We start from the raw sequence: 26,748 nt of genomic DNA on the forward strand, positions 1-26,748 counted from the left end.
CTCTGTGCCCCCATCTTGCCGGTTTTCAGTTGGCAAATGAACCAAACTGTCCACACCTGCACTGCACACCCATCTTCCCCCAGCCAGGGCGAGAACCACCCTCAAGCCCCTTGATCTTTCTCTTAGGGCTCAGACATCCTGGATCAGAGTGCCTGACTCTGTTTCTTCTCCAGGAAGTATTAATTGCTATGCCTGTGGGGCTTTTGGGTTGGTCCCCTCCCTGCCAGGGGGTGGCATAAGGGCTCCCACCCCTCAGGCCCGTCAAAGCCCCCTGCCACAGGGAGTCTGTTGGCAAGCTTCCTCCTGCCAGCAGAAGGAACTTGGGGCTGGTAGAGATCAGTGAGGGCCTTTGCAAATAGGATCAGCAGCATAATTTGTGAGGTTCCGGGCACAAGGAAAACGCAGGGCCCCTTGTTCAAAAACGATTGAGAATTTCAAGACTTGGACGGTAGCTCATCAAATAATGCACGGGGCAGCAGGGTCCCAGGTTCATGAAACCCGCCCGGTTTGGCTGGGTCTCAAGTGGATGGGGACAACATTTGGTTAAGGTCCAGGAATCAGAGAGTCAGGGAGGCCTTATGATTTCCCAAACTGATGCTCTCTGTTCATTCCTAAGAAACTGTTTCTGTTCCCTGCAGCCTAGCAGGTCTGCCATGGGATCACCAGGTCACTGTCGTGGTTTGGGAAGTCGTCATTTCATATTTTCTGTGTTCCTTCTCTATCACAATATCCCTCTCCATTACACTCCCGTTATTTCTGATGCTGTTAAACGGAGCCAGAGGAGTGGCGCACGTGAAAAACTAACCTTCAATCGGGCAGCGGAACTGTGAGTTTTGATTTGGGAGGAGGCACCAGCCTGCGGCGCGGAGCATCCCTCCACTTCTGCGGAGCTGGGCGCTCGCCGTGCACGTTCAGGCTCTTCCCTCCTGGGGGCGACGTGCTCGAACTCTGAGCCCCAAGGGTGCGATCCTGCACCCCAACGTCTGTCTCCGCTGGTGCCTTTCGCGGTGCCAAAGCGCCCCCCTGCGCCCCCCGCCGAGTGCTCCACCGCCCCACCCCCCTCCGTCTGCCCGCCCCCCGCATCTCCTCACCCCCTCCCGCTCCGGCTTCCAGAAAGCTCCCGGTGCTTTCTACGGCATTCTTTGGGCGTGAGTCATGCAGGTTTGCAGCCAGCCCCAAAGTGGGTGTATACGCAGCGGAGCGCTATAAATACGGGCGCCTCGCGGTGCTGCGCACGCGGCGTGGCCAGGAGGAGCAGGCGGGCAGCGGTGACCGGTGAGACGTCCCTACCCTTCCAGGTCCCTGCGCAGAGCCCCGCCGCCGGGGGATGAGCGAGGGGGTGGGGATGGGGGGTGGCCGCCAGGCTAGAAGAGGATGATCACTGGTGGTTACCGGGTTGTCAGAGGGGGCGCTTTGGGTGGAGTCAGGAGATCAGGGAAGGCAGGTGCGGGGTCCGAAAATTGCTGGGGTCGGCGCGCAGGCTAGGGCTCAGGGGCCCTTTTGTTCATGAACTCCAATCACAGTTCTGTGGGGGTAAACAGGATAGGTGTAGTGACCCTCTTCTTATAAAGATGGGGAAATTGACATTTGGAGGACTGCCGCAGACGCTGGAGGCCAGGCTAGTGAGTGGCGGAGCTGGCCTGCCCTGAGAGCCTTCCTGCAGCATTTTCCTTGGAAAGGCGCTGATATCTCCAGGGGTGGCAGTCAGCTTGAGCGCGTGAGTCATCTTGTTTGCTCCCGAATTCTCTAGTTCTCTGGCTAGTGTGTTTATAAGTATGATGTTTTGATTTAAGTATATGTCGTGTCCGACTCTCTGCTACCCCATGGACTGTAGCCTGCCAGGCTCCTCTGTCCATGGAATTTTCCAGGCAAGAATACTGGAGTGGGTTGCCATTTCCTCCCTCAGGGGATCTTCCCAACTCAGGGATGGAACCTGCATCTCTTGAGTCTCCTGCATTGACAGGCAGATTCTTCACCACTGAGCCACCTGGACAACCCTTTTCTGCTTCCTAATGCACCAGAGTACATCAGAGAAACGTCACACAACCTCCATCAGATTGTAGACATCTGATTCAAAACTGTCACATATTATAGATGAAAATCTGGAAGGATAAACAGAAAGAAAAATCTCCAAAAATAAACAGAAAATAGGTATCAGAATTGGGATTAGAACCCAAGTCTTGACCTTCCAGAATTTCTGGACTTATTGAAAAAAAGAAGCTGATTATTACTATTTAAGAGTGAGGTTAAGAATGTAAGAGTAAGTACAAATTCTATAAAAGGATGCTTTTAAGAGTGTTTGTTATAATAATAGTCAGCAATTAAAGACAATTTAAATGCTCAGCCATGTGGGATTGCAAAATAAGGTACACCAGAAAAAGGACTATTATGCAGCAATGAAAAGATGCTTTTAGAGTGTATTTGAAGATAGTGGATGTAAAGGACCCAACTGTATGCAAATGCATAGAAAAGAGGAAAGATACCGCAGTGCTATTGTTTGCCTATGGAGAGTGTGAATTACAGGTGAATTGTTTTGTTTTTCTTTTAGGTAGAGTTTACTCATTTGGGGAGGGAGTAGGAGAGGAGCTTAGGCTTTGAACCATGCAGCTTACTCTGCCTGACCCTGTCCTCCCCATGGCTTCTTCTGGGGAAAGGAGGGCCTTTGAGTGGCTTGTTTAATCAGAGCAGTTGGCAACCAGGTACCCTGGTCCGAAAATGGGAGGGGAGTTAGTGCAAAGGGAGGGTAATTCGGCCGCACAGCCGCTATTCTCCTACTGTCCTTGGGCTAATATCAGTATTGCTGCTGCTGCTAAGTCGCTTCAGTCGTGTCTGACTCTGTGCGACCCCATAGACGGCCTCCCACCAGGCTCCCCCGTCCCTGGGATTCTCCAGGCAAGAACACTGGAGTGGGTTGCCATTTCCTTCTCCAATGCATGAAAGTGAAAAGTGAAAGTGAAGTCGCTCAGTCATGTCTGACTCTTTGCAACCCCATGGACTGCAGCCTACCAGGCTCCTCTGTCCATGGGATTTTCCAGGCAAGAGTACTGAAGTGGGATGCCATTGCCTTCTCCAAGTATCAGTATTACCTGCAAGTTTTTTAGCACAGCAGTCTCAGAATCAGAATCTGGTGTGATAACAAGACTCCTGGCTAATTCCCATGTACTTTTAAGGAGCCGATTGCTTCATTAAGGCAAAGCCTGCAGCAGGGAAGGACTGCAGGTAGCCTCTGTGTGCCTGCTTCAGTTCATCTGTCCCTGTCTCTACATGTAGGACATGTCTCTACATGTCCTCCCACTTCCTTGAAAGATATCGTGCCAGTGCCCACAATTGGTTCTACACCTCTTTTTGAAGGAGTAAGAATTTCCAGTGATGACATAAGACCCTTGTGTTTACAGAACAAATTCAAATCTCTGAGGTCTGTATTAGGTCCATTTTACAGATGGAAAAACTGAGGCTCAGATTTCAGTGACTTGGTGTCAAGGAAAGAACACTGGACTGGGGGATTGGGAGGGCTGGGTTCTCAATCCTGGGGTTGCCACCTGCTTGTAGGTCTTGAGGAGTCCCATCATGTTTCTGGGTTCCGCCTCCCCTCTGAGGTGGAGGATTGAATGGGAGACAGGGCTCTGTCCCAGCTCTCAGCTCCATGGCTCTCGTGGTCTCCAGGCTCCTTATGGGAGATCTTGTACTGACCCCAGGGTTTCTGGACTCCTCATCCAGTGCTCTTGCCTTTGACTTCCCTGACTTCCCTGCATCTCTTTTCCTTAGGACCCAATGCCCTGTCTTCTGGTCCAAGCCTATTTCAAGGCTGGTATATGGATTTCTCAAAAGCCTTCACTTATGGGGGGTGCTCTGCTGGAGGGGTGTTTCTCTCTGGCTTTGTCTCTCTGGCGTGACAAAGCCTCTGTCCCTGCTTGAGGCGTTTCAGGCCTCAGTGAGCAGCTGGGGCAGTGCCTAGCAGACCTGAAATAGCGCCCTGGCTCAGCTGCCCACGCACCATCTCTAGGGAGGTCAATGACCTGCTCTCCTCTCCCACGCTGCTCAGGGACCACAGCCCAGCTGCCTTGCTAATTGCGTCTCAGGAGAGACTTGCCTTATTCACGTTCTTCCAGGGTCTCAGCCTATGGAGCTGAGAGCAGCGTTGGTGTGTGTGTCATTCCAGGAAGGGGAGAGCCCCTTCCCATTCTTGTTAGGGGAAGTGGGTGAGTTCAGATGAGCAGTTGCGAGGAGGGATGCAGGGGAAGGGGTTTTTGTTTTGCAACAACTTCAGCTTTGGGGAAACCATCCATTGTGTAAGACCAGCTGGTCCAGGGTTCAGGCAGCCAGCCGAGTGTGGTGGGAGGACCTTGGCAGACGCCCTGCAGTGGGTTAAGAGAGACCAGCTGAGTGAAAGGGACCTGGCAGAGCAGAGAGGCTCTCCTCCCAGCAGGACTTCTTCTGGGGAAGCTCCTTCCCCCCTCCACATCCCCCTCCCCAATCCTTTGGCTTTGCCCCTCCCTCTCTAAACTCCCTGGAGACCACTGTCCTTGCCTTGCTCTACTCCCATCCACACCTCCTGCTTCAAGTCTCACGCTGGGGATGACAAATGGATTTATTTTCCTGTGCCAACCCAGAGGGTCTGAGGCTGTCAGTGCCTCACGCCCTCAAAACAGCCTCAGACCCTCGAAAAGCACTTTCAGGAGGTGTCGAGGCATGGCTGGGGACAGTGCTGTGATTCATTGGTGATGCCTGCTGTGGGCAGGCTTGGTGATGTCAGTGGCAGGGGGCTGGCTGCACTCTGGGCTGCAGTCCTCACCTTAGGGGGATGGGGTAGGCCGGATTAGTGACCCAAGAGAGGTGTATTCAGAGTTGAGTTTGATGTGACCAGGTATCGTCAGATGGATGTCCTCTCTGGATGCAGACAGTTCCTGTGCCTTTTTCGGGCACAGTCAGCTATGATAAGAGAAGGAGGGGGAGAAACAGAGGGAGGAAGGGGAGGACGAGGAGCAGGAGGAGGGTAGCTTGGACCTGAGTCCAGTGTTTGATTCCAGATCCTCGTTTCTTCTGTATGAGGCTGCTTTCCTGGGGTTCTTCCCAGTACCCGCTGCCTCCCACTTTCTTTTGAAGGTGCCCATTGGCAAGACTGATCCTTTCTTGTCCAGTCCCTGGAATAAAAAGGTGGTGATGTGAGCTAAGGGCATAGCGGAGGGCCAGGCCTCAGCAGGGCTCCGGGAGAGCAGGCGGCAGGCTGGGCCTGAGACCAGCGGGCTGTGTAGCTGTTGCCATGACAGTCCCCTGTTCTCTACAAACAGAGGCGTGCTGGGATTCCAGAAGTGGAGAAGGAGGCAAGATGAAGACTCTACTGCTGTTGGTGGGGCTGCTGCTCAGCTGGGAGAGTGGCTGGGCAATCTCAGACAAAGAGCTCCAGGGTAAGTGACCAGGCCCCCAGGGGTCAGAGACCATTTCTGCCCTGTGCATCAGATCTGGTTTGCTGCATTCAGGCCCCTCTCTGAGCCCTCTGTCACCATCCCAGGCTCTTTGTGGTCAAATTGGCTTCCAGGCACTTTCAGGTGGAACCCAAGCCCTTTCTGACTGCTGCATCTCCTTCAGCTGTTCCCTTCCCGGTCCGCTTGGCCCAGCACTCACACCTCCCCCATGACGCTCCTTGAAGCCTGGACCACTGGGGCCTCTGTGGACTTCCCTATGAGTTTCCATAAAGCTCACTACCTGTATCTGCCAGCTTGCCACCTAGAAAACCAATGCTCTGGATTCAGGAAAGAGGAAATATCATTCATTAGGAGGGCTTGTCATCCTTCAAAGCCCGGCTTTTGCTTCCCCTCTTCTGTAGGTCCTTCCTGACCTGTTTTCCCTCTGCTTCACTCTCGTCCTGCGAGCTGACCAACTCTCCGGGGTAGTAGTTAGAAACCCTAATGTTGAGATCAGAGGCGGGTGGGAGTCTCTGTCTGCCCCCACCCAGCTGTTACAACCCTGGGTGAATATCTTGACCTCATTATGATTCTTCATGCTCATTTGTGCAGTGGGGTGAAGGCGGTGTTGAGAGTCTTAAATAAAATGCACGTGAAGCACCCAGTGTGGTGCTTGGCCCAGGATGAGCACCAGAGAAGCATGGGCTGTTACTTTCAGTGCTTGGGTGACACTGTCTCATTGTTTTTGTCACACGATGTGGTGTCTGATCACAGTCTCACCTCCATGTCCCTGTCACCTGATACCATCCGTCAGAACAAAGATGAAATTCAGATGTTTGCTTAAACTGCATTCCAGAAGAAATTGTATCCAAAAGGATACCATTTTATATTTTGATGCTTAAACGATTCGCTTCCAGGATTTATTTTGTCCTTGAAAATTTTCTTCTGCAGCTGGTTAGGCTGCTCCTCCAGCGCCCCAGGAGTACACTGGGTTATTCCTCCTCTGGGGTGTGTCTGCTCCAGTGTTCGCATTTCTGAGCAGCTGGGTGTAATTGATTATCAGGCCCCGGGTCTTCAATGTGCCCTGGAGATGGAGCCTGGAATGGAACCTGGGTCAGGGTGAAGCTGGGACCCTGAAGGCTGCCTGCCAGGGGGACCCCAGCCTTGGCAGCCCCTAGACCCCCTGGCCTTTCTGACCCTTTAAACTGGTTCCAGGGTTGTATTCCCAGGACCATCCCTTCCTTTCACATCATCCACCTGCCTGCCCTTTCCCTGCAGAAATGTCCACCGAGGGGAGTAAGTACGTGAATAAAGAAATTAAAAATGCCCTCAAGGAGGTGAAACAGATAAAGACCCAAATAGAGCAAACCAATGAAGAGCGCAAATTACTGCTCACCTCCCTAGAGGAAGCCAAGAAGAAGAAAGAGGTAAGGAAGAGCCGAGCTGCCCCCACCTTGATCCTCTGTGCTGGAGGGAGGGCATGGGGAAGCCCTGCCAGGTTGCCATGGTGACCCTCTGTCTTTCCTTCCTGGCTGGGTCAGCTGATACCCAGGGCTGTGGTTAACAAATAGGGAAGGTTTATTTGCTTTAGAAAGCTTCAAGGGGTGAGATTTTGGATATGGTTTCCTTTCAAGCCTGGCCTAGGGCCTGCTGCCCAGATTCATTTCAACAGATTTTTCTAAACCCTGATTGTGTGCAAGCTCCAAGGTCGGCTTTGGGTAGGGCCTGTCATTGTCACAGGTTAGGAGGTGGATGTCACCCTACCTTCAGGAAGCTTATCTAGTGTGAGTAATACCTTTGGGGTACAACAGGCACACTCTATTGCTCACATCTGAGTTCTGGACTACTTTGTAAAGAGACATCTAGGTCCACTGGTGAACACACAAAACTAAACTACTGTCGTTCAATAAACAGCTTATTTATGCTGTGCTAAGTCGCTTCAGTTGTGTCCAACTCTTTGAGACCCCATGTATTGTAGCCTCCAGGCTTCTCTGTTAATGGGATTCTCCAGGCAAGAATACTGGAGTGGGTTGCCATTTCCTCCTCCAGGGGAATCTTTCTGACCCAGGGATTGAACCCACTTCTCTTAAATGTCTTGTGCATTGGCAGGCGGGTTCTTTACAACTGGTGCCACCTGGGAAGCCCAGCTTATTTAAAAAATAAATAGTCTCCTTGAAGGTATCCTCAAATTCTACTCCTATTGCTGCCCTAACCCTAGTGACAGAGATGCTGAAATGGGGCCTATGGTCCCTAATGCAAGGAGTGAAATCATTATAAAGACTCAGAGAAGTTCTGCAGTAAAGGAACATATGTGACTTCATTCAACCCAAGTGCTTTCCTAATCCAATTGACTAGGGAATCCATTTATTTTTTTCCTGATCACTTGTAGCACAATTTCATGGAAGCCACTTACAGAAATGTTGGCCTGGGTGCAGTCCTTTCTTTGAAACGTAATGCCCTTTCTTGGCATGAGTAGAAATTCCCACCATGCTATGAGAAGCCTCCTAGAGTCCACGGAGAAGTGGCAAGTCTTTTTCTTGAATATTTGTGCTATTCACTGGAATTTGATAGTTGACAATCTATGATAAAGCACATCATGTTTGGAAAAAGACTCCATGACTTCTCAGGTGAGGAATATGGGAACGGGAAAGAAAGGAATTGCCTATGAATTGGCCTAGTAGAAGGCATGGTGGCCTTCCCCATTTCAGAGCAGGAGGCAGTGGACATGGACCAGGGGGACAGGGAACACGAAGTAGGGGGAGATCTCACATAGCTCCTGGTCAGACATTTCCAGTGTAGCTTCATTTGGGGGTATGGATGGTCTACTTAATTCTTTGAAGAGTAATACACTCATTTATCAAGATTTTAATATAGAAAAGCAGAAGAGGAAAAGTTTTTCCATAATCCTTTACCTTAGGACAGTTCCTTAGGTATCTAAGGATACCTGCGTTTGATCTATTTCTTACTACTTTTGCTCCTCTATACTTTTTGGACAGTGGTTATACTCAAACTCGTGATTTTTTTAAATGTGAGAAATGCTTATTATGATATTTAACACTTATAGACATCCCTGGTGATGCTGTCCTGTCTACCATTTGCAGGTACCACAATTTCCTTAACTGGTCTCCTGGTTTTGAGCATCTGAGTTGACTCCAGTATTTTTTTTTTTTTTTTGCCATTCATGAATATTGTAACAAATATCTTCAGGCATATGAACTTCTCCTTTGTTGCAGGAAATCCTTGGGATAGATTCTTGCAGATTTACTAGGTCAAATGTCATGGTCATGTTAGAGAGTTTTGGTAGTAGATGTGACCTTGGTTTTGGAAGCTTACCTATTACCATGGTATGCCAGGGGCTGTGGTTACCATAGAAAAATAAGATTCAGGGGAGCTTTGGAAGATGACATTGAAATTCCTGAAGCTGAGAGTAGAAAGTGGGGTATTTAGTGAGAGGGAGGAAGTCTTGGGGTAAAGACTGTAGGTGCAGCATCAGAGAAAGAAGTCCAGATGAGCTCAAGGGGCCAGAAAGGACTAAGCAGCAGGATGAAGACGGGAAGATGTTTAAAACCAGATGAGAAGGGACATCCAGGTGGCAAATGCAAGCCAGAGCAGGGATGGAAACAAGCACCCCATCTGCCCAGGTTGGGCTGAGGTGGGAGGGCCCACCCATGCCTACCTCGGGCAGGGGAAGCCTATGGTTTCTGTGGCTAAGCCAGCCTGTGTCATCCCCTAGGACGCCCTGAATGACACCAGGGATTCTGAAAACAAGCTGAAGGCGTCCCAGGGGGTGTGCAATGAGACCATGACGGCCCTCTGGGAAGAGTGTAAGCCCTGCCTGAAACGGACCTGCATGAAGTTCTACGCGCGTGTGTGCAGAAGCGGCTCGGGACTGGTTGGCCACCAGGTGATGAGGGCCCCGCCCCTTCAGCACAGCATGGCTCGGGGCAGGGAGTGAGGAGAACTGAAGATGCTTCTTGTTTCTGCACCAAGTTCCAAGTGTAGGGGGTGGTTTCCCCACCAAGGGGTTCTCCCACATCAGCCGGGTACCCTGCAGTTCAACTCAAGTTGGACCCCATCTACCTGGAGACAGCGTCAGACCCCATAAGTTCAGGGCTCACTCCCACAAGACCGCCCCATCACGCCCACCCTCTGACTTCAGCAGCCAGTCAGAAGTCCTGTGCTTCGGACTGACTGGCTGTAGATTAGAGGGATCCATGACTGCTTCCTTTTGTTGCTGTTGATTCACTAAGTCGTGTCCGACTCTTTGCAACCCCATGGACTATAGCCTGACAGGCTCCTCTGTCCATGGGATTTCCCAGGCAAAAATACTGGAGTGAGTTGCCATTTCCTTCTCCCAGGGATCTCCTTGACCCAGGCATTGAACCCAAGTCTCCTACATTACAGGTGGATTGCCCCCTTAAGTTCAATTAATTTGCTCAAGAAGCTCACAGCACCTGGAAAAACATTTTACATACTAGATAATCAATTTGTTATAGAAGGATATAACTCGGGGGATTTCCCCAGTGGTCCAGTGGTTAACTATCTACCTTGCAGTGCAGGGGACGTGAGTTTGAACCCTGGTTGGGGAACTAGGATCCCCACATGCCACGGGGTAAATTTCATGTAGGTAAAATCATTTTTAAAAAAGCCACCAATGGGTGACCAGCGCATTGGTCATCCATTAAAAAATAATAAAAAGGATATGAGTCAGCAAGGATATGAACAGCAAGGATATGAAGAGCAAGATGGAAGAGATGCCCAGAGCTAGGGATGGGGAGCAGTGGCAGGCCTTATCTTGTATCTCCTTGGTGCACTTGTCTATCAACCCAGAAGCTTTACAAGCCCATCCTTTTGGATTTAATAGTGGCTTCATTACACCAGTATGATTGATTAAATCATTGGCCATTGGTCATTGCTTCAATGTCTAGCCCCTCTCCCCTCTGTAGAAATCAGGGGCCAAAAGCACTAGCTCTTTAATCATGCAGTTCGCTCCCTGACAGTCAGCCCCCATCCTTAGTTGCTTTCCAAAAGTCACCTCCCTAACATAACGAAAGAAACCTTAATTGCTCTTATCACAGGAAATTCCAAGACCTTTAGGACCTTCTTGTCAGGAACCAGACCATATATATATATTTCTTATGATAAATCATAGTATCACAGCTTCATTTCACATGCCAGTTGCAATTGATTAGTTCTGGCTGCATTGGGGCCCGGAGTGTGTGATTGATTGGTAATGTCTTTTATGAGTGCAGTAATGTGGGAATGTGAAAAACACCTGTGCCAGGTATTTGTCATCTTTAAAGACTCTCATCCAGCTTTCTTAAGGTAACAAATGGCTGCATAAGGTAACAAATGGCTCCATGGTAGGGCAGAGCCCTGTGTCCTCTTTAGCAAAAGGAATTAAGACTTTTTAGTATGCTAATATTGATCTACCCTCCCCTGCAGGCCTTGCTCAATTAGGACTCATGAATTTTGCCCTTCCCCGTCCTATTGGTTGGCACTTGGCTGCTTGGGGAGGGGGTGCATCAAAGAGGACAGAAGACTAGTCTCACCTGATGGGTCTTGTGATTTTCTTAGCCTCACAGGTCTTCTTACTCCTTCCTGCTGGGGTCAGTAGAATGGAAGGGGGCTGGCCTGGACATTTCAGAGATGGGGAGCCATTCCCAGCTGGGTCTTCCGCCCCCTGCTGTGACTATGAGACGTCCCAGGTGCAGCCAGGATGGGCTTGGCTCGTCTTGACAAGGGGGAGGCATCCCTGACTATCCCCCATCTCCTGTCACAGCTCGAGGAGTTCCTAAACCAGAGCTCCCCCTTCTACTTCTGGATCAATGGTGACCGCATCGATTCCCTGATGGAGAATGACCGGCAGCAGAGCCACGTGATGGACATCATGGAGGACAGCTTCACCCGGGCGTCCAACATCATGGATGAGCTCTTCCAGGACCGGTTCTTCCCCCGGAGGCCCCAGGACACTCAGTACTACTCACCCTTCAGCTCGTTCCCGAGGGGGTCACTCTTCTTCAATCCCAAGTCCCGCTTTGCCCGGAATGTGATGCCTTTCCCCTTGTTGGAACCCCTCAACTTCCATGATGTGTTTCAGCCATTCTACGACATGATCCACCAGGCCCAGGAGGCCATGGACGCCCACCTGCGCAGAAGTCCCTACCAGTTCCCCACGGGAGAATTCACAGGAGGTGAGAAGGAGGGGGATGAAAACTCAGTTTTTTTAAGGGCTTAACCCAGTCAAACAGGCTGTGATGCTGAAGAGATGTACGAATAGCTGAGGAGCTAAGGAAGTGTGGAGGCAGGGAGTCTTAGATACTCAGATCTGTGCCCAGGACTTGGCCTGTATCATCTGAATCCCCCAAAGAGCAACCTGGGGAGGGGGCTACGCATTCCTGTTTGACAGGGAGTGTAGGAACATGCCCAAAAGTTCATGGACATCCCTGTTGGCTCAGTGGTAAAGAATCTGCCTGTAAGGCAAGAGACGGGTTTGATCCCTGGTTTGGGAAGATCCCCTGGGCTGGTCAAATCTAGCCCTACAGGGCTTGAAACTCTGGTATTCTTTTGAGTTTTCCAGGCTCCTTCCAACAACTGGTAGACATGACACTGTTTCCTCTAGGGCAAGGATCCCCAACCTCTGGGGTTTAATGCCTGTTGATCTGAGGTGGGGCTGGTGTAATAATAATAGCCATAAAGTGCACAATAAATGTAATGTTCTTGAATCATCCTGAAACCATCCCCCATCCACCCCCTCCCTGGTCCATGGAAAAACTGTCTTCCACAAAACTGATCCCTCGAACCAAAAAGGTTGCGGACCACAGCTCTTGAGGACTAGACCCCTTTGTCTTGGGAACTCAGGTGCTTTATGTGGATGCCATGCATATATTGGCAATGAGTTATATAATCAGCTCACTGTACAGTTAAGAAAGCTGTTTGTGGCTGTAACCTTAGGGTCTGGTAGAGAATGGGCACACAGAGAGTATCTTTTGAATGAATGAACTCTATCATGGACACGAAAAGCCAAAACTTGTAGAAGTAATTTTTTTCATTGAACCAATAGACACTGGTTGGCCACCCCCATCGCCTAAATGCTACAGTTGGACCAGCACTGGGTTTTGGCTTGTAATGAATTGGAAATACAGAAGGGTACTGACTTAAACAGGTTTCCCTGGTGGCTCAGTGTTGAAGAACTCACCTGCCAATGCAGGAGATGTGGGTTCAATCCCTGAGTTGGGAAGATTCCTTGGAAAAAGAAATGACAACCCACTCCAGTATTCTTGCCTGGAGAAGCCTATGGACCGAGGACCCTGGCAGGCTACAGGCCATGGGGTCGCAAAAGAATCTGACACAACTTAGTGGCTAAACAACAAATTGACCTGAACAAGCATTTGGCGGAGGGAGTGGGGGGTTGCCCTGTGTTATAAGGAGGTTCCAAGGTAAATCTTATTCCTGCCTTCAAGGAGCTTGCTGCCTGGCCAGGGGGAGAGAAACGAGCCAAGACAGAATGCAGAGCAAAATAGGTTATGATACCAAAGAGAAGTCCAAACAGCTCAGGGAGCATGAGAGGTGGAGAGGGCGATGGGAGAGGTGTCAGCAGGTGGAGGTGGTAAGAGTGTGGCCAGGCCCGGCTCAGGGGGGCCTGGGAACCACCTCCTGGTCCCACTGCAGGGAGTCCCGCTGCTGGTCCGAGCCTGTGTCTGTCTGCAGGCAGACAGCCAGATGCCAACCTGCTCTGCCCACAGAGTCATCTCAAAGGGCTTGACAGTGGTGTGGAAGGGCTCAGAGAGATGGGGGCAGCCCATGTTGCTCTGTGTGACTTGTCCTCGTGTGTTCCCAGGAAACAATGACCGCACTGTGTGTAAGGAGATCCGCCACAACTCCACGGGATGCCTGCGGATGAAGGACCAATGCGAGAAGTGCCAGGAGATCCTGGAAGTGGGTGAGTCAGGGACCCCCTGCTCTCCTGTGTCTTCAGGTCCCCAACACCTCACTGGGGTTGCCTTTAGGGAGTCAGGTGGGTGGGAATTTAATGCCAGCTCTGCTGCCTTCCAGCTGTGGCTCTTGGTGGGGGAGCTGTCCTTTGCTTGGCTCTGCCTGGATCCCCATCTGGGGTTAAGGGTTAAGATGCAGAGTTGTCCCTGAGGTCGGAGACAGAATACTTATCACATCAGCTCACGGTTAATGGGCTGACTGTGGGAGGGGTGGCTGTGCTTTCTGAAAAGCTGTCATCCTATGACTTCCTCCAGTTAGTCTGTTCCCAGGGGCCAAACCTAGCATACATCTTCATTTTTGGCTGCAGACGATGGAAATTTAGACAGTATGTTGTTGCTCTTCTATCGTTGTTTTGTCACTGAGTTGTGCCTGACTCTTTGCAACCCATGGACTGTAGCCCACCGGGCTCCTCTGTCCATGGGATTTCCAAGGCAAGAATACTGGAGTGAGTTGCCATTTCCTCCTCCAAGGGATCTTTCCGATCCAGGATTGAATTCAAGTCTCCTGCATGGGCAGGCAGATTCTTTCCCACTGAGCCCTCGAGGAAGCGCTTCGACAGTACGGACTCTCTTAAACAAACTCCTGCTGTGTGCTTGTTACTAAACACCCTTCTTCTCAACACTGTACAAACATTTACTGTTCTTCCTAGAATAACTGGGGTGGCTGCTTTTCTTACAGAGGAGGAGACTGAGGCCGAGAAGGTTTGGTTACCTGCCAGGATTACTGGACGCCCCTCCTGGGGGGTGTTTGGGAGGTGCTCCCCACCAGTGCTGCTGTGTTCTCTGCCCTGAACATATGGTCTCTCCTCGGGGTACCTTCGCTTTCTGGCCACCTTCCCTGTGCTTGGTTGGTCCCTGAGTTAAAGGAAATAGCTCCCTTCTTCTGTTGCTCTCTGTTTTATCAAGGGGACTGAATTCTTCCTACTTGGAGGTAAACAGCTATAAAAGCAGTGACACACTTCCTGGCTCACAAAAGTCTATGCTTGGAAGGAAGGAGTTAATTATTTGCCTGTACTGAGTGAGTCGATCCTGAGGGGTATTTGCGTTGCTCTTACTTAATTCTTTCGGGTGCCTGGGCAACCCTACAGAGTCTAGTTAAATATTCCTAATCTCAATGCTGTGATTTTAGAAGCCACTGCAAAAGTACAAGTGCTATATTAGGCTGATCTATGAAGGAGTGAGGTGAGTCCCCAGCCCCCCTCTTGGGTTTAACCCACAACATATCATAGTTAGAAAGCCATAAATCACATAGTACCTCATGGTGAGAAAGTCACCTTAGGGCCAGAAGAAGAGACCTCCCGATGCCCAAGCTCAGATTGGTGCCGCTGGTACTGATCTTAACTGTCACTGATCACAACTTCCTTAATCATTGGTTTTCTTTTCTACTTTGAGGAAGACGTATGACCTCTTATCTAAGGTTCTTGCAACGGTTGGAGCATGTGTGTGCTGCCTGGGACCTCCGGACTGGACTTTTGCAATCTCCTTTCTCCTGGCATTCTGAACAAGATCATTCTTTTCTTCTTTTTTTAATGATAGGCTTCATCATTTTTTAAATAACTATTAAATATTTTATCTGGCTGCATTGCATCCTAGTTGTGGCATTCAGGATCCTCACTGCATCATGCATCGCAGTGGGTGGGCTCAGTAGTTGCGGCATGCGACATGGGATCCTAGTTCCCCAACCAGGGATCAACCCTGTGACCCCTGCATTGCAAGACGGTTTCTCAACCACTGGACCACTGGGGAAGTCCCTGGACCAGATCACTGTTTATGATGGGGGCTGCCCTGTGCATTGTAAGGTGTTTAGCAGCATCTCTGGCCTCTAGCTCCTGGATGCTATAACCTCCCACCCCCTCCACCCCCCGCCAGTTGTGACAACCAAAAGTGTTTTCAGACCTTGTCAAATATCCCTGGTGACAGCATTGCCCCAGGTGAGAGCCACTGCCCTAGGCTGCATCCGGGCTCCCAGTGACCGTCCGTATTTTCAATGACTCCCTGGCACAGAGAGTTTAGTCACTGTGCGTATTTCTCAATCCAGCTTATTGTTTATAGTCCTATGTCTTGCCCCACCTGATGTTTTATTTTAATAGAAATGATTGCAACCAGCATGATGAAGCATGCAAAGAACTCCTCCTTTTCCCTGACTTGCTTGAGTTTCCCGTGCTCTTTTGGGGATATTTTTCAACAATTAAGGGAGAGAAAAACAGAGAGAGAGTGTTTAAAGAGAGAGTGTTGTTTCTAGCTCTTGTCTGTCTGACCATCTGCAGTGGGTGGGGGTGGGGGTGGGGACCAAAAGCAATGAACTTCCCTACTCTCTGGTGAGGTTGGCAGCCAGCCACGGTGGGCAGGCGGGCAAACCTGGACCCACAGCCCTCAGTCCCTGTGTGCTCGTGGTCTGAGGATCCTGGCTGGCTCTTCTGCTACCTGTTCTTGGGGCCAGAATTTCCAACTCTGTAGATATAGGCTAGCTTGGAGAACTTTCCAGAGCCATAGACTGAGTAGCAAGAGCCCAAGTTTAGGAGTTAAAGCTCTGGGTTCGCCATCCTGACCTCCCAAATCATTCATCCTGTGACTTTAGGCAAATGATTTAGGCAAATGTGGTCCTCATTTTCATTGCTGGACGTCAGAATACATCAGACTATTAGTGATCACTGCTATCCAGAGTGCTTGATAATACCTGGGTGTAGGCATAACGGTGCGGACAAGTGGTAGCTACAGATAATGTCCACCATTTCTGGAAATGATTCCTGAGGGGACAGGGCAGTTTCCTGGTCTGAGCACACGGAGCCCTGAAGCCATGCTTCTTGAGGTGTGGAGTAGTACCCTTCCTTGCCCGTCTCCAGGGAGACAGGGTCTTGCACCCAAAGAGAAATCAGTGATGTCACCAAGACAGTTTACTTCAGCTGATACCATCTCGGAGAGCAAGACTTTCTCAATGAAGACAGCATGTGCTGATTCACACTTAGGGCCAGCTCTCTGCTTTGTCTTGGGCTGACCGCGAACGCTTGGTGGAAAGATGGCATTCTGAGTAGCTCTGCCTCAGGTCCCGGCTGCGTGACCCAGTTGCCGTTTGTCTTCATCCCTGTTGAGCTCTCCCTTCACGTTTCTCTCATCTGTCTGTGTTCTTTGCATCTCTGGGCAGACTGTTCAGCCAGCAACCCGACTCAGGTGCTGCTGCGCCAGCAGCTGAACTCGTCCCTGCAGCTGGCGGAGAAGTTCAGCACGCTGTACGACCAGCTACTCCAGTCCTACCAGCAGAAGATGCTCAACACGTCGACCCTGCTCAAGCAGCTGAATGAGCAGTTCGCCTGGGTGTCCCAACTGGCCAACCTCACGCAGAACGACGACCAGGCCTATCTGCAGGTCTCCACGGTGAGTCCATACTGGCTGCCCGTGGCCGCTGCGCTCACAGTGCGGTCTGGAGGTCGTGTGATCCTCCCCTCGGGATGAAACGGGATCAAGATGTTCACGGGGGCACGTCTGCTTTCGATGGAGCACTTGTCCTGCCGCAGGAAGTGAACCGTCAGGCACAGCGGTGCACGGAGGCCCCGTTGCCCAGTGAGGCGGAGTGTCACAATCCCATTTTATGGGCGAGGAAAGGGCGAGGTTCAACAGCTTACCCAGGGTCTCCCACCTGAGGGGTGATCACCCGGGCGTTTGAACCTGTCTGTCCAGCTGCAGAGCGAGAGCTCTTTCTGGAGAGCTGCCCTGTCCCACGTAGGGGGCCTCATGAACAGGCACATTGTTCTCCTCCAGTGATAAGAAGCTTCTCTCGAGTACCAGGAAATGTTTCTTTTTCTCTTCCTGATGCCTTTTCTACCAGCACCTGGCCAGTGGCTGCCCAAAGGAAACAGGCAGCTCGAAACCTGGTGGGGCTCCCCCTGGACTGGCCCTTCATGGAAGGCATTTACCTCCCACAGACTAGTGTGTCTATGGGGTTAGGGCATTTCTGTTCCCCAAGTTGTATAGAACATGGAGGTGAGTGCAAAGCAAAGGGGTCCGTGGATCTGAATGAAGCCTGACTTTAGTTGCCAGCCGAGTCCGTGTTGACTGTCATCGCCATCCCGTCATGACCTTTCTTTTCTCTTTTCTTTTCTCCTTTCAGGTGAATTCCCACAGCTCCGACCCCAGCATCCCGTCTGGCTTCACCAAGGTGATTGTGAAACTCTTCAACTCCTTTCCCATCACAGTGATGGTCCCGCAGGAAGTCTTCAGTACTAACTTCATGCAGAACGTGGCGGAGAAAGCACTGCAGCAGTACCGCCAGAAGAGCCAGTAAGTGTGTGCCCCCTGCCCCACCGCGGTCCGTCTGGGGCCAGCAGCATCCTGGGGGTCCAAAAGAGTGGGAGCAGCCTGGGCATCACTGGAGCTGCAGCCAGAGCCCAGGCAGGAAGTCGGGAAGCTACTAGGAAGTTTTTTCTTTCTTTGGAGGATGTTCTTTCTGGGTTGGTGATAATCAAAATGTTGATTGCTGCTTCTCAGTGAGTATCAGCCCTCACCTTCCCCTCCCCTGCTTCTTTTTCAGGGAGGAGTGAGGCATGAAAGTTGCTTTGTCAAGTATGGGGGCGTCTGTACCCACTTGTCCCTGAGATGAGCTTCAGGCCCCTTTAGAGAGCTCTGCACGTCACCAGATGACCAGGCCCTGGCTTCGAGGCCCTCCTGACCCACCAGCCTCTCCTTCCTCTGAACTCTGAAACTCACTAATGCCTGCGTTTGCTGACCACAGGAAGAACTTGCTCGCATGCCACTAACTCAATAAACCGCCTTGTAATCTGAAAGCTCTGCTGTGTCCTCTTTTTTTTTTTTTTTTGACTGTGCCTGAGATATGTGGTATCTTGGTTCACTGTTGTTTATTCGCTCAGCCTCTATTGATCTCTATTACAGAACCTGATAGCCCACCAGGTTCTTCTGTCCATGGAATTTTCCAGGCAAGAATACTGGAGTGAGTTACCATTCTCTCCTCCAGGGGATCCGCCTGACCCAGGGATCAAACCCACATCTCCTGCACTGGCAGGCAGATTCTTTACTGCTGAACCCCAGAGAAGCCCCTTTTAGTTCACTAATGAGGGATCAAACCCACGCCCTCTGCATTGGAAGTGTGGAGTCTGGACCACTGGACCACCCCGGAAGTCCTGGTGTGTCTTCCTTATGCTGGTTTTTTGTTTGTTTGTTTTAACCCCCACATGTCTTCATTTGGATATGAAAATAAAAGAGAAAAGAAAGCCAATGTCAAGGATGGTATCAGTTCAGTCCCTCAGTCGTGTCCAACTCTTTGTGACCCCATGAATCACAGCACGCCAGGCCTCCCTGTCCATCACCAACTCCTGGAGTTCACTCAAACTCATGTCCATTGAGGCGGTGATGCCATCCAGCCATCTCATTCTCTGTCGTCCCCTTCTCCTCCCGCCCCCAATCCCTCCCAGCATCAGTCTTTTCCAGTAACTCTTCGCATGAGGTGGCCAAAGTATTGGAGTTTCAGCTTTAGCATCAGTCCTTCCAATGAACAACCAGTACTGATCTCCTTTAGAAAGGACTTGTTGGATCTCCTTGTAGTCCAAAGGACTCTCAAGAGTCTTCTCCAACACCACAGTTCAAAAGCATCAATTCTTCGGCGATCAACTTTCTTCCTCACGTCCATACATGACCACTGGAAAAACCATAGCCTTGACTAGACGGGCCTTTGTTGGCAAAGTAATGTCTCTGCTTTTTAATATGCTATCTAGGTTGGTCATAACTTTCCTTTCAAGGAGTAAGCGTCTTTTAATTTCATGGCTGCATTCAGTATCCGCAGTGATTTTGGAGCCCAAAAATTAAAGTCTGACACTGTTTCCACTGTTTCTCCATCTATAGTCTCATATAATTGAGAATAAAAGGAGTGGGATGATAAAGTTGGCCCAGTTAAGGATTTCCTGCTTTTAGGAAGAGATGTGCCCATAGCCAACTAAAACACGTTTCTGAAAAACGAACCTTTTCCATTTTATTATAAAGCATATGTGTACTCTGATTGAGGTTAGGGTGATCTCCCGAAGGAATGCATTGAAAATTAGGGTGCGTGTGGGGTAGAAATAAGGCATACCAGTTATTTTAATACATAATTGATATTTTCCTTCTGGAAAATGTGCTCTCCCAAAAAAGCAAAATGAGGTTATTTTCTTTTAGTTGTGAGAGCTTAGAATCCCTGTGAAACCTTCTTGATTTGACTGTGGCATTGTTTGGTTGCTATCTGTTCTATACAACCTTCATATCCTTCCATTGACCTTAAGAATTTCTCTTCTGCTTGTTTTCCTGAAAACTGTTCACCCCTCAGGGCTTCTCTGGTGTCTCAGTGATAGAGAATCCACCACTAATGCAGCAGACGTGGTTTTGATCGCTGGGTCAGGAAGATCCCCTGGAGAAGGAAATGGTAACCCACTCCAGTATTCTTGCCTGGAGAATCCCATGGACAGAGGAGCCTGGCAGGCAACAGCCCATGGGGTGGCAAAAGAATCCCATCTGACTTAGCAGCTAAACATTTCGCCACTCATTCGGAAATACAGCTGGCCTGCAGCACCCGCAGATGGCCAGAAGGTGGCACTGACTGAGATACGTCTCTCCACATTAAGAAGCCTTTCCGTTTATGAATCTAAAGAATCCTGTTCATCAAATATAAATCAAAGGGAAATAACCATCTGGATGCATCCCATGTCTGTAACAAAATCCACATGTAAATTAAAAGCGTAAAGTATTCTTAGTTTACTTTTCCTGTCTCAAGTTATAAGCACCCTTGCCACACAGACAGCAAGCTCTGCTAGCTTATGTCCACAGAAGCTAGTACTTTAGTATTGCTATCAGGGAAATTCAGAGGAAGGTGTGTGTGATTCACTTAAAGATACACATTAATTAGGGTTACGGTTCAGAAGGTATTTGCTAAAGTGACCATAACTGTAAATTATATATGACATTAATGTCACTTATTACATTTCACAAATTGTTTTCCACAATGCTGCTGGATGTTGAAAGTCACTATACCCAATTGCTGCTCCTTCTTATGCAACCTCCTTTAAATTCTAGACTTGGCCCTTAAAAGACAGAGCCTAGGACTTCCTTGGTGTTCCAGTGGTTAAGAGTTCACCTGCCAACACGGGGAACATGGGTTTCATCCCTGGCCCAGGATATTCCACGTGCCACAGGGCAGCTAAGCCTGTGCACAGCAGCTCCTGACCACACACGCCTAGAGCCCATGCTCCGCAATAAGAGCAGCCACCACAATGAAAAACCCAGGCACCACAATTAGGGAGTAGACCCTGCTTGCTGCAACTGCAGAAAACCCACTCGCAGCAATGAAGACCCAGTGCAGACAAAAATACCACCTGATGTGAAGAGCTGACTTATTGGAAAAGACCCTGATGCTGGGGAAGATTGAAGGCAGGAGGAGAAGGGGACGACAGAGGAGGAGATGGTTGGATGGCATCACCGACTCAATGGACATGAGTTTGAGCAAGCTCTGGAAGTTGGTGATGGACAGGGAAGCCTGGCGTACTGCTGTCCATGGGGTCACAAGGAATCAGACATAACTGAGCGATGGAACAATAAAAGCCAAAAAAAAAAAAAAAGACAGAACCTGAATCTGACACTGAGTTTCACTGGATGCCCCTTTCCCCCTCCTGTTTCCCTCTTTGCACAGTGGCCTGGTTTGAGGGTCCTTGGACGTCCCTCCATCCCGGACAGAAATCTCAGCCTGAGGCCCCAGAAAGCCTGAGGCAGGAGATGAGGTCACCAAGGTGCTGGATGAGACCTGGTGGGGATCTTCCGGTTGGGGGGTCTGTGGATAACGGGCTCTTGGTTTCTGGCTTCTAGGATCCTTGTGGTAGACAGGGAGCAGGACTTGATGTTCTGAGAAGAGAGGGCTTGACCTCTGCCTGGCGAGGGGTGGTGGTGGCACGAACCCTGCTGTCAACCTTTATGTCAACACTTGACTGCCTTCTGCCAGAAACTTGTGATAAGATATCGTTTCTGATGACCGTGAGGTGAAGTGACACCAGACTTGTGCAGTGTGAAGCCTGGGCAGTTGTAACCAGGAACCCGGGGCCAGCCACAGTTCTCTAACCGCTGGGCCAACTGTTCTGTGTAATCCCATCAGGTCTCCACAGTTACCCTGAGGGCAGTGGTTATTTCCCCCACAGCACGAAAGTTGCCAGGGGTAGCTTTCATCAGAGAAGTGCCCTGTGACCAAGAAGGCCTAGAGGGGAGAAAACCCCACCCTAGTTCCTTGTGGCCCACAGAGACTACAGCAGGGGACCCCGGGTTGCAGCAGTGGCCTGAAAAGTAGCGGGGAATAGGGGAGCGGTGGGAGCCAAGAAGTCCCCCGGAGCTTGCAGAGAGAGTGCGCCACCAACTGGTGGAGATGGGGATGACAGACAGTCCCTCGGCTCAGGCCTCCCCGGGCTCCTGGCATCATCTCTCCTGAGGTTACAGGGTCACAGAGTCACAAGATTGGAGGAAAGTGGTCACCACATGACAGAACCTTTGTCCCCGAAGGGGCGGGAGACTTGAACTGCTGGCAGGGGCCTAAGGAGGACATAGGTGCCAAGTTCAAGGCCCACCCAGGGACACTGTCCCCGTGTCTACGATGAGAAGAGACCAATTGGCAGTAGCATCCCAGGTCAACAGACCAAGCAAGGTTCTCAGAACTCGAGCAGGACAGCCTATGTGCCCCCCACCTCCTCCTCTGATGGGGGAGAGAAAGAGCTTGGCTCTGGACGGGAGAGTGACGTTCCTAAGTAATCGGATCCTTTTATTACCCGTGAGATTTTCAGGAAGTAAAACAATCTGCTTGAGCTATTATCAAGGGACAGAACAGTGGTCAGAATGAATAAAATTGCTTTCTGTGTGGGCCTCCGAAGGAATGGAAACTCCACAATAAACAGATTCCCAGAGTTGCATCCACAGCTGAGCAAGAGGTTCAGACAGGAAGTGGACCGAGGAGAGGTAATTGCGAATGTGGGTGGAGACACAAAGTGTGTGCTTAGTTGCTCAGTGGTATCCCACCCTTTGCAGCCCCATGGACTGTAGCCCGTCAGACTCCTCTGCCCATGGGATTCTTCAGGCAAGAATACTGGAGTGGGTCACCATGCCCTCCTCCTCCAGGGCATCTTCCCAACTCAGGGACTAAATGTGTGTCTCTTGTGTCTCCTGCATCGGCAGCTGAATTCTTTACCACTAGTGCCACCTAAGAAGCGTAGACAATAAGAACCATTTATTTGCACAAATGCAGAATTGGGATCAAACCCAAGTCTGACTCTGGGGTCCAAGTCCCCTGCCCCAGTGTCTGCTCACAATGAACATTTGCCTGGTGTTTTCTCGCTGTGACAGGATGGGTTGGCAAACCCAGGAAGTATCAATATTAAATATATCTAAAGACAACTCGAGGACTCAGGTCTGCAGAACTTATTAACAGAACTGAGGATTACCAAATCCGTCAATAAGATAGCAAGTAAACCCTGGGTTACGTGGAACAAATGTACCAGGTTAATAATGAACTCTTTGTTTGCCTCTGAGATGCCTCAACCCCTCGTGCACAATCCTCCCGGAGGGTGACATTGATCGGAGGTGGGTGGGGGTGGGCCATGACGGTGCCTCCTGCCCCACCCCCACCACTCTTGCTCTCTAATGGTCACCACTTGCCTTCAATCGGGTCAAGTCCATTGCAAAGGTGGGGAGAGGTATTCCAGCTACAGAAAGGGGAGACAGGCACATTTTTGCCCTCACCTCTTGCCTCGGGGCTTCCCAGGTGGCGCTGGTGGTAAAGAACCCGTCTGCCAGTGCAGGAGACGTAGGAGATGGGGGTTTGATCCCTGGGTCAGGAAGATTCCCTGGAGGAGGGCATGGCAACCCACTCCAGTATTCTTGCCTGGAGAATCCCATGGACAGAGGAGCCTGGCGGGCTACAGCCCATAGGGTCACAAAGGGACGGACACGACTGAGTGACTTAGCACGCACGTTGCCTCCAACATCAAAGGAATAAAGACAGTGATCTTCAACTGGTACCAGATGTTCTACAATCTCCTCTCAATCTCCAGACCCTTCGGTGCCCAATTTAATAAAAAAGAGCACTCGATGTGCCAAGCAGGCACATCACAGGGGTGGAGGTGACAGGTGAATTACTAACTCCAGCTTCACGTACACAGAGAGAGTTTTGCCCTCTTTGTGAAGGACTTTGTGTACATGGACCACATCACAGAGATGCCCTGAGAGCATCAAAGGAAGGTATTGTTCCCCCAAACTCAAGCCTGCACCCCTTACCACCTGCCTGGAGTGAACAAGATATCATTCTTTAAAACAATATCCTGTGATTTTCTGGAGCCCAGCAAATCATTCTCTTACTCCGTGTGTGCGTAAAAGCATCCGTTTGTGGGTGTCAAAAAATAAAAATAACTAAAAGTTTGATAATTCTCTCTGGGAAGTTTCTGGAAATGTTTGGGCCTCTCTTGACCCTGTCACATGGAGAAGAAACCCAGGGTGAAAATGAAGATAAGCCAGGCTTGGGTATTTAGTGCAGCTTTACTCAGGCACTGCCTTGCATTTTTCCCCTTTAGTTCATGGGTTCCTCAAGGAACCATTTTTCATATCTATTTATCCAGCTTCCACGCCCCCATCCTTGGAATAGCTCCTACCTTTGGCCTCATGTTTTGTGTGGAGCAAGTGGTAAAGAATCCGCCTGCCAAGGCAGAAGACATAAAAGACACAGGTTTGATCCCTGGGTTGGGAAAATCCCCTGGAGTAGGAAATGGCAACCCACTCCAGTATTCTTGCCTGGAGAATCCCATGAACAGAGGACCCTGGCAGGGTGACCTACAGTCCATGGAGTTGCAAAGAGCCAGACACGACTGAGCACACACGGAGACCTATGGGTAAGATCTTCCTTGTAGGGGACCCAGCGACACCCCTTCTAAATTTGCTTTCATTTTTAACTTTTAACATTTTATTTGGCTGCACCGGATTTCACTGCAGCAGGCAGGATCTGTTTCCTTGACCAGGGATAGAACCTGGGCCCCCTGCACTGGGAGCGGGGAGTCTTAACCCCTGGACCACCAGGGAAGTCCTCCATCCCTTCTCAATTTGAAACCTACTTTTGTAGGGAGAAATCTGTTCCCTCTTGCTCCCTACCCCATCCTCCAGGGTTTGCTCCCTTTTCTGAGGCCTTTCTGGTGGCTTCGGCATTTGAGACTAGCCAGCTTCATGCCTTAGGGTCAGCCTTGCTTGCTTTTTTGTGTGCTCAGTGTATCTGACTCTTTGAGACCCCATGGACCGTAGCCCACCAGACTCCTCTGTCCATGAGATTCTCCAGGCAAGAATACTGGAGTGGGTTGCCGTTTGCTTCTCCAGGGGATCTTCCCAACCCAGGGATTGAACCTTTGTCTCCTGCACTGCAGGCAGATTCTTTACCACTGCGCCACCGGGGAAGCCCTTTAGGGTCAGAGAGGGAGGCTTCGTTCCTCTTCAGCTCGCACCTCGCAGGATCCCAACAGCTGCCACCAGGGGGCGCCGTGAGTCTGTTTCTGGTCTGACAGTAGATGCTGACCTTGAGAGAAGGACCAGAGCTGTGCTGTGCTCCACAGATGCTGGGCTTTGCTGCGCTGTCCACTCCCGTCAGCTGACCCACCCATTCCCTCGTCTGTCTTCCAATCCCATTCCCTGCAGGTGGCCAGGTTGACTTGGTCAGTTTGGGGTTATGCCCACGCAGAGACACCTGCAAGTGAAGTGTGGGGGCATCATCTCGGCTTTTAAATGTCCCACATCTTGGCATTCGGGGAGGCTTTCTGAGCAGTGGTGCATCCTTCTGGGACCCTCAGAGGTCACCTGGAGCCCTATCTGGAACCCTCCCTTTCTCGGCTGTGCACTTGCAGGGTGCAGGGGCTGGGCAGCCACCCGAGGGGAGAAACTGTCCACAGTCCACTCACTCCACTTGGTGAAAAGTACACGTTGCTTTTCAGCTGGTGACTGCTCACTCCAAATTCAATTTTGAGAACTGCTCAGGGCCCGACAGCCATGATGCTGTACTATGATTGAGCTTCATTCTGGCCCAGGGGGACCCCTTTCCTCATCCTTCAAAGATGCTGCCGATGATCACTGTTCACTGTTAGGAGCACAGGTTCTGAGTCTCAGCACCCATGATTTTCTGAGTCCCCAGAGATGAGGAGAGTGTTTGCCTGAGGACCGCACTGGGAGATAGGGGAAGGCGGCCAGTGGGAATCTGGAACAACAACGGCCAGGGTGAGGTGAGGGAGGAGAGAAAAAGTGATTGGCAGCAGCGATGGGTTCAGGAGCCCAATTTATAGCCTCAGTATACACTCGACCTCAAAAGGACTCTGCAATGAGGATTTGGGTGGATAAGATGACCTTCAGGCTTTAAAAGGTCTCAAAGGAAGAGTAAATTATAATTCATTAAAAGCCTGATCTAGAAAGGGGCCTCAGGTTCCCTGGTAATTAGAAAGTCTATTTCCAGAATATTCTTTGGCCTCAGCATTTCAGGAATTGAAGTTTAACTGAATCTCAAGGTTTTGGACTTAAGCCATTGCACTGTGTGTTCCTTGACCTGAACAGAAGGGCTGAGAATAACGAAGGTTGATTCTCAACAGCCTAGTTTGGAAGAATGAATGCTCAATAATAGCTGCCAGTTTGGTAACTATTTGTTGCATGAATGAATATAAGATAAAAAGTAGGTGAGATGAAGTTAGAAAGGAGAATTCCATTTTAGATGTGTACATTTGAAGGCAATACAAAAGCCATAGATGCAGTAGTTTGTGAGGAAAGTTCATGAAGGTTTGGAGGTTTGGATTTGGAAGTTGTTAGTGTAGAGACAGTTCTTGAAGCAACAGAAGAATCTGAGACCACTCAACAAGAAGGTGTAAACCTTATAGAGGAGAAAGGCAGGGATACCAACCTTTGTGGGTATTTAAAGGGTAGACAGAGGAAGATTAGCAGGCAGAGAGGGGAAAGTGGCTGAAAAGAAGTTAGAGGGTTGAGGGAATTCCTAGGTGGTCCAGGGGTTAAGACTCTCCTTGCTTTCACTGCGGTGGCCTGAGTTCAATCCCTGGTTGGGGAACTAAAATTCCACACACACACACACAAAAGAGGATTAGGAGGAGGTATGTTTTGAAAATAAAGGAAAGAAACAGAAAAAGAGTGCCTGTGTGAGTATATGTGTGGTGTGGGCATGGCGGGTGTGTGTGCTGGAGGGGTGTATTGAGAGTATGTTTTCAGTCTGAATTCTGAAATGTGTTCTACCAAACTCTTCTTCCTAATACAGTTTGCCAGTAGGTTTAGCTCTCTTTTAAGGTTGTTCCTGGTTCCTGACTGAAAAGCCAGGTCAA

General features: G+C 50.1%; 1 protein-coding gene across 2 annotated transcripts; it reads left to right on the top strand.

Annotated features, from left to right (window-relative positions):
• Window positions 1-1,140: 1,140 nt before the first annotated feature.
• Window positions 1,141-18,174, top strand: LOC129557513 (clusterin). Of its 2 annotated transcripts, none has more exons than XM_055428103.2 (9): window positions 1,141-1,275; window positions 5,289-5,405; window positions 6,681-6,829; window positions 9,136-9,306; window positions 11,185-11,596; window positions 13,243-13,344; window positions 16,539-16,768; window positions 17,502-17,671; window positions 17,922-18,174. In XM_055428103.2, exons 2-9 carry the CDS (start codon window positions 5,327-5,329, stop codon window positions 17,929-17,931), a joined length of 1,323 nt encoding a protein of 440 aa, XP_055284078.2. In that variant the 5' UTR covers window positions 1,141-1,275; window positions 5,289-5,326; the 3' UTR covers window positions 17,932-18,174. The 2 variants fall into 2 exon arrangements, with proteins under 2 accessions (XP_055284078.2, XP_055284079.2); XM_055428104.2 differs by having other exon boundaries at window positions 1,177-1,298.
• The last annotated feature ends 8,574 nt before the right edge of the window (window positions 18,175-26,748 follow it).

This window comes from Moschus berezovskii, chromosome 7, assembly GCF_049115385.1.
Source record: "Moschus berezovskii isolate FMDL1 chromosome 7, NW_MosBer_1.0, whole genome shotgun sequence".
In the NCBI taxonomy this organism is placed as follows: domain Eukaryota; kingdom Metazoa; phylum Chordata; class Mammalia; order Artiodactyla; family Moschidae; genus Moschus; species Moschus berezovskii.

Bases quoted from the DNA above. Each gene is read 5' to 3' on its own strand.
- LOC129557513 (XM_055428103.2), top strand. From the start codon at position 5,327: ATGAAGACTCTACTGCTGTTGGTGGGGCTGCTGCTCAGCTGGGAGAGT. The intron at 5,406-6,680 runs GTAAGTGACCAG...CTTTCCCTGCAG, and splicing joins CTCAGACAAAGAGCTCCAGG to AAATGTCCACCGAGGGGAGT. The intron at 16,769-17,501 runs GTGAGTCCATAC...TTCTCCTTTCAG, and splicing joins CCTATCTGCAGGTCTCCACG to GTGAATTCCCACAGCTCCGA.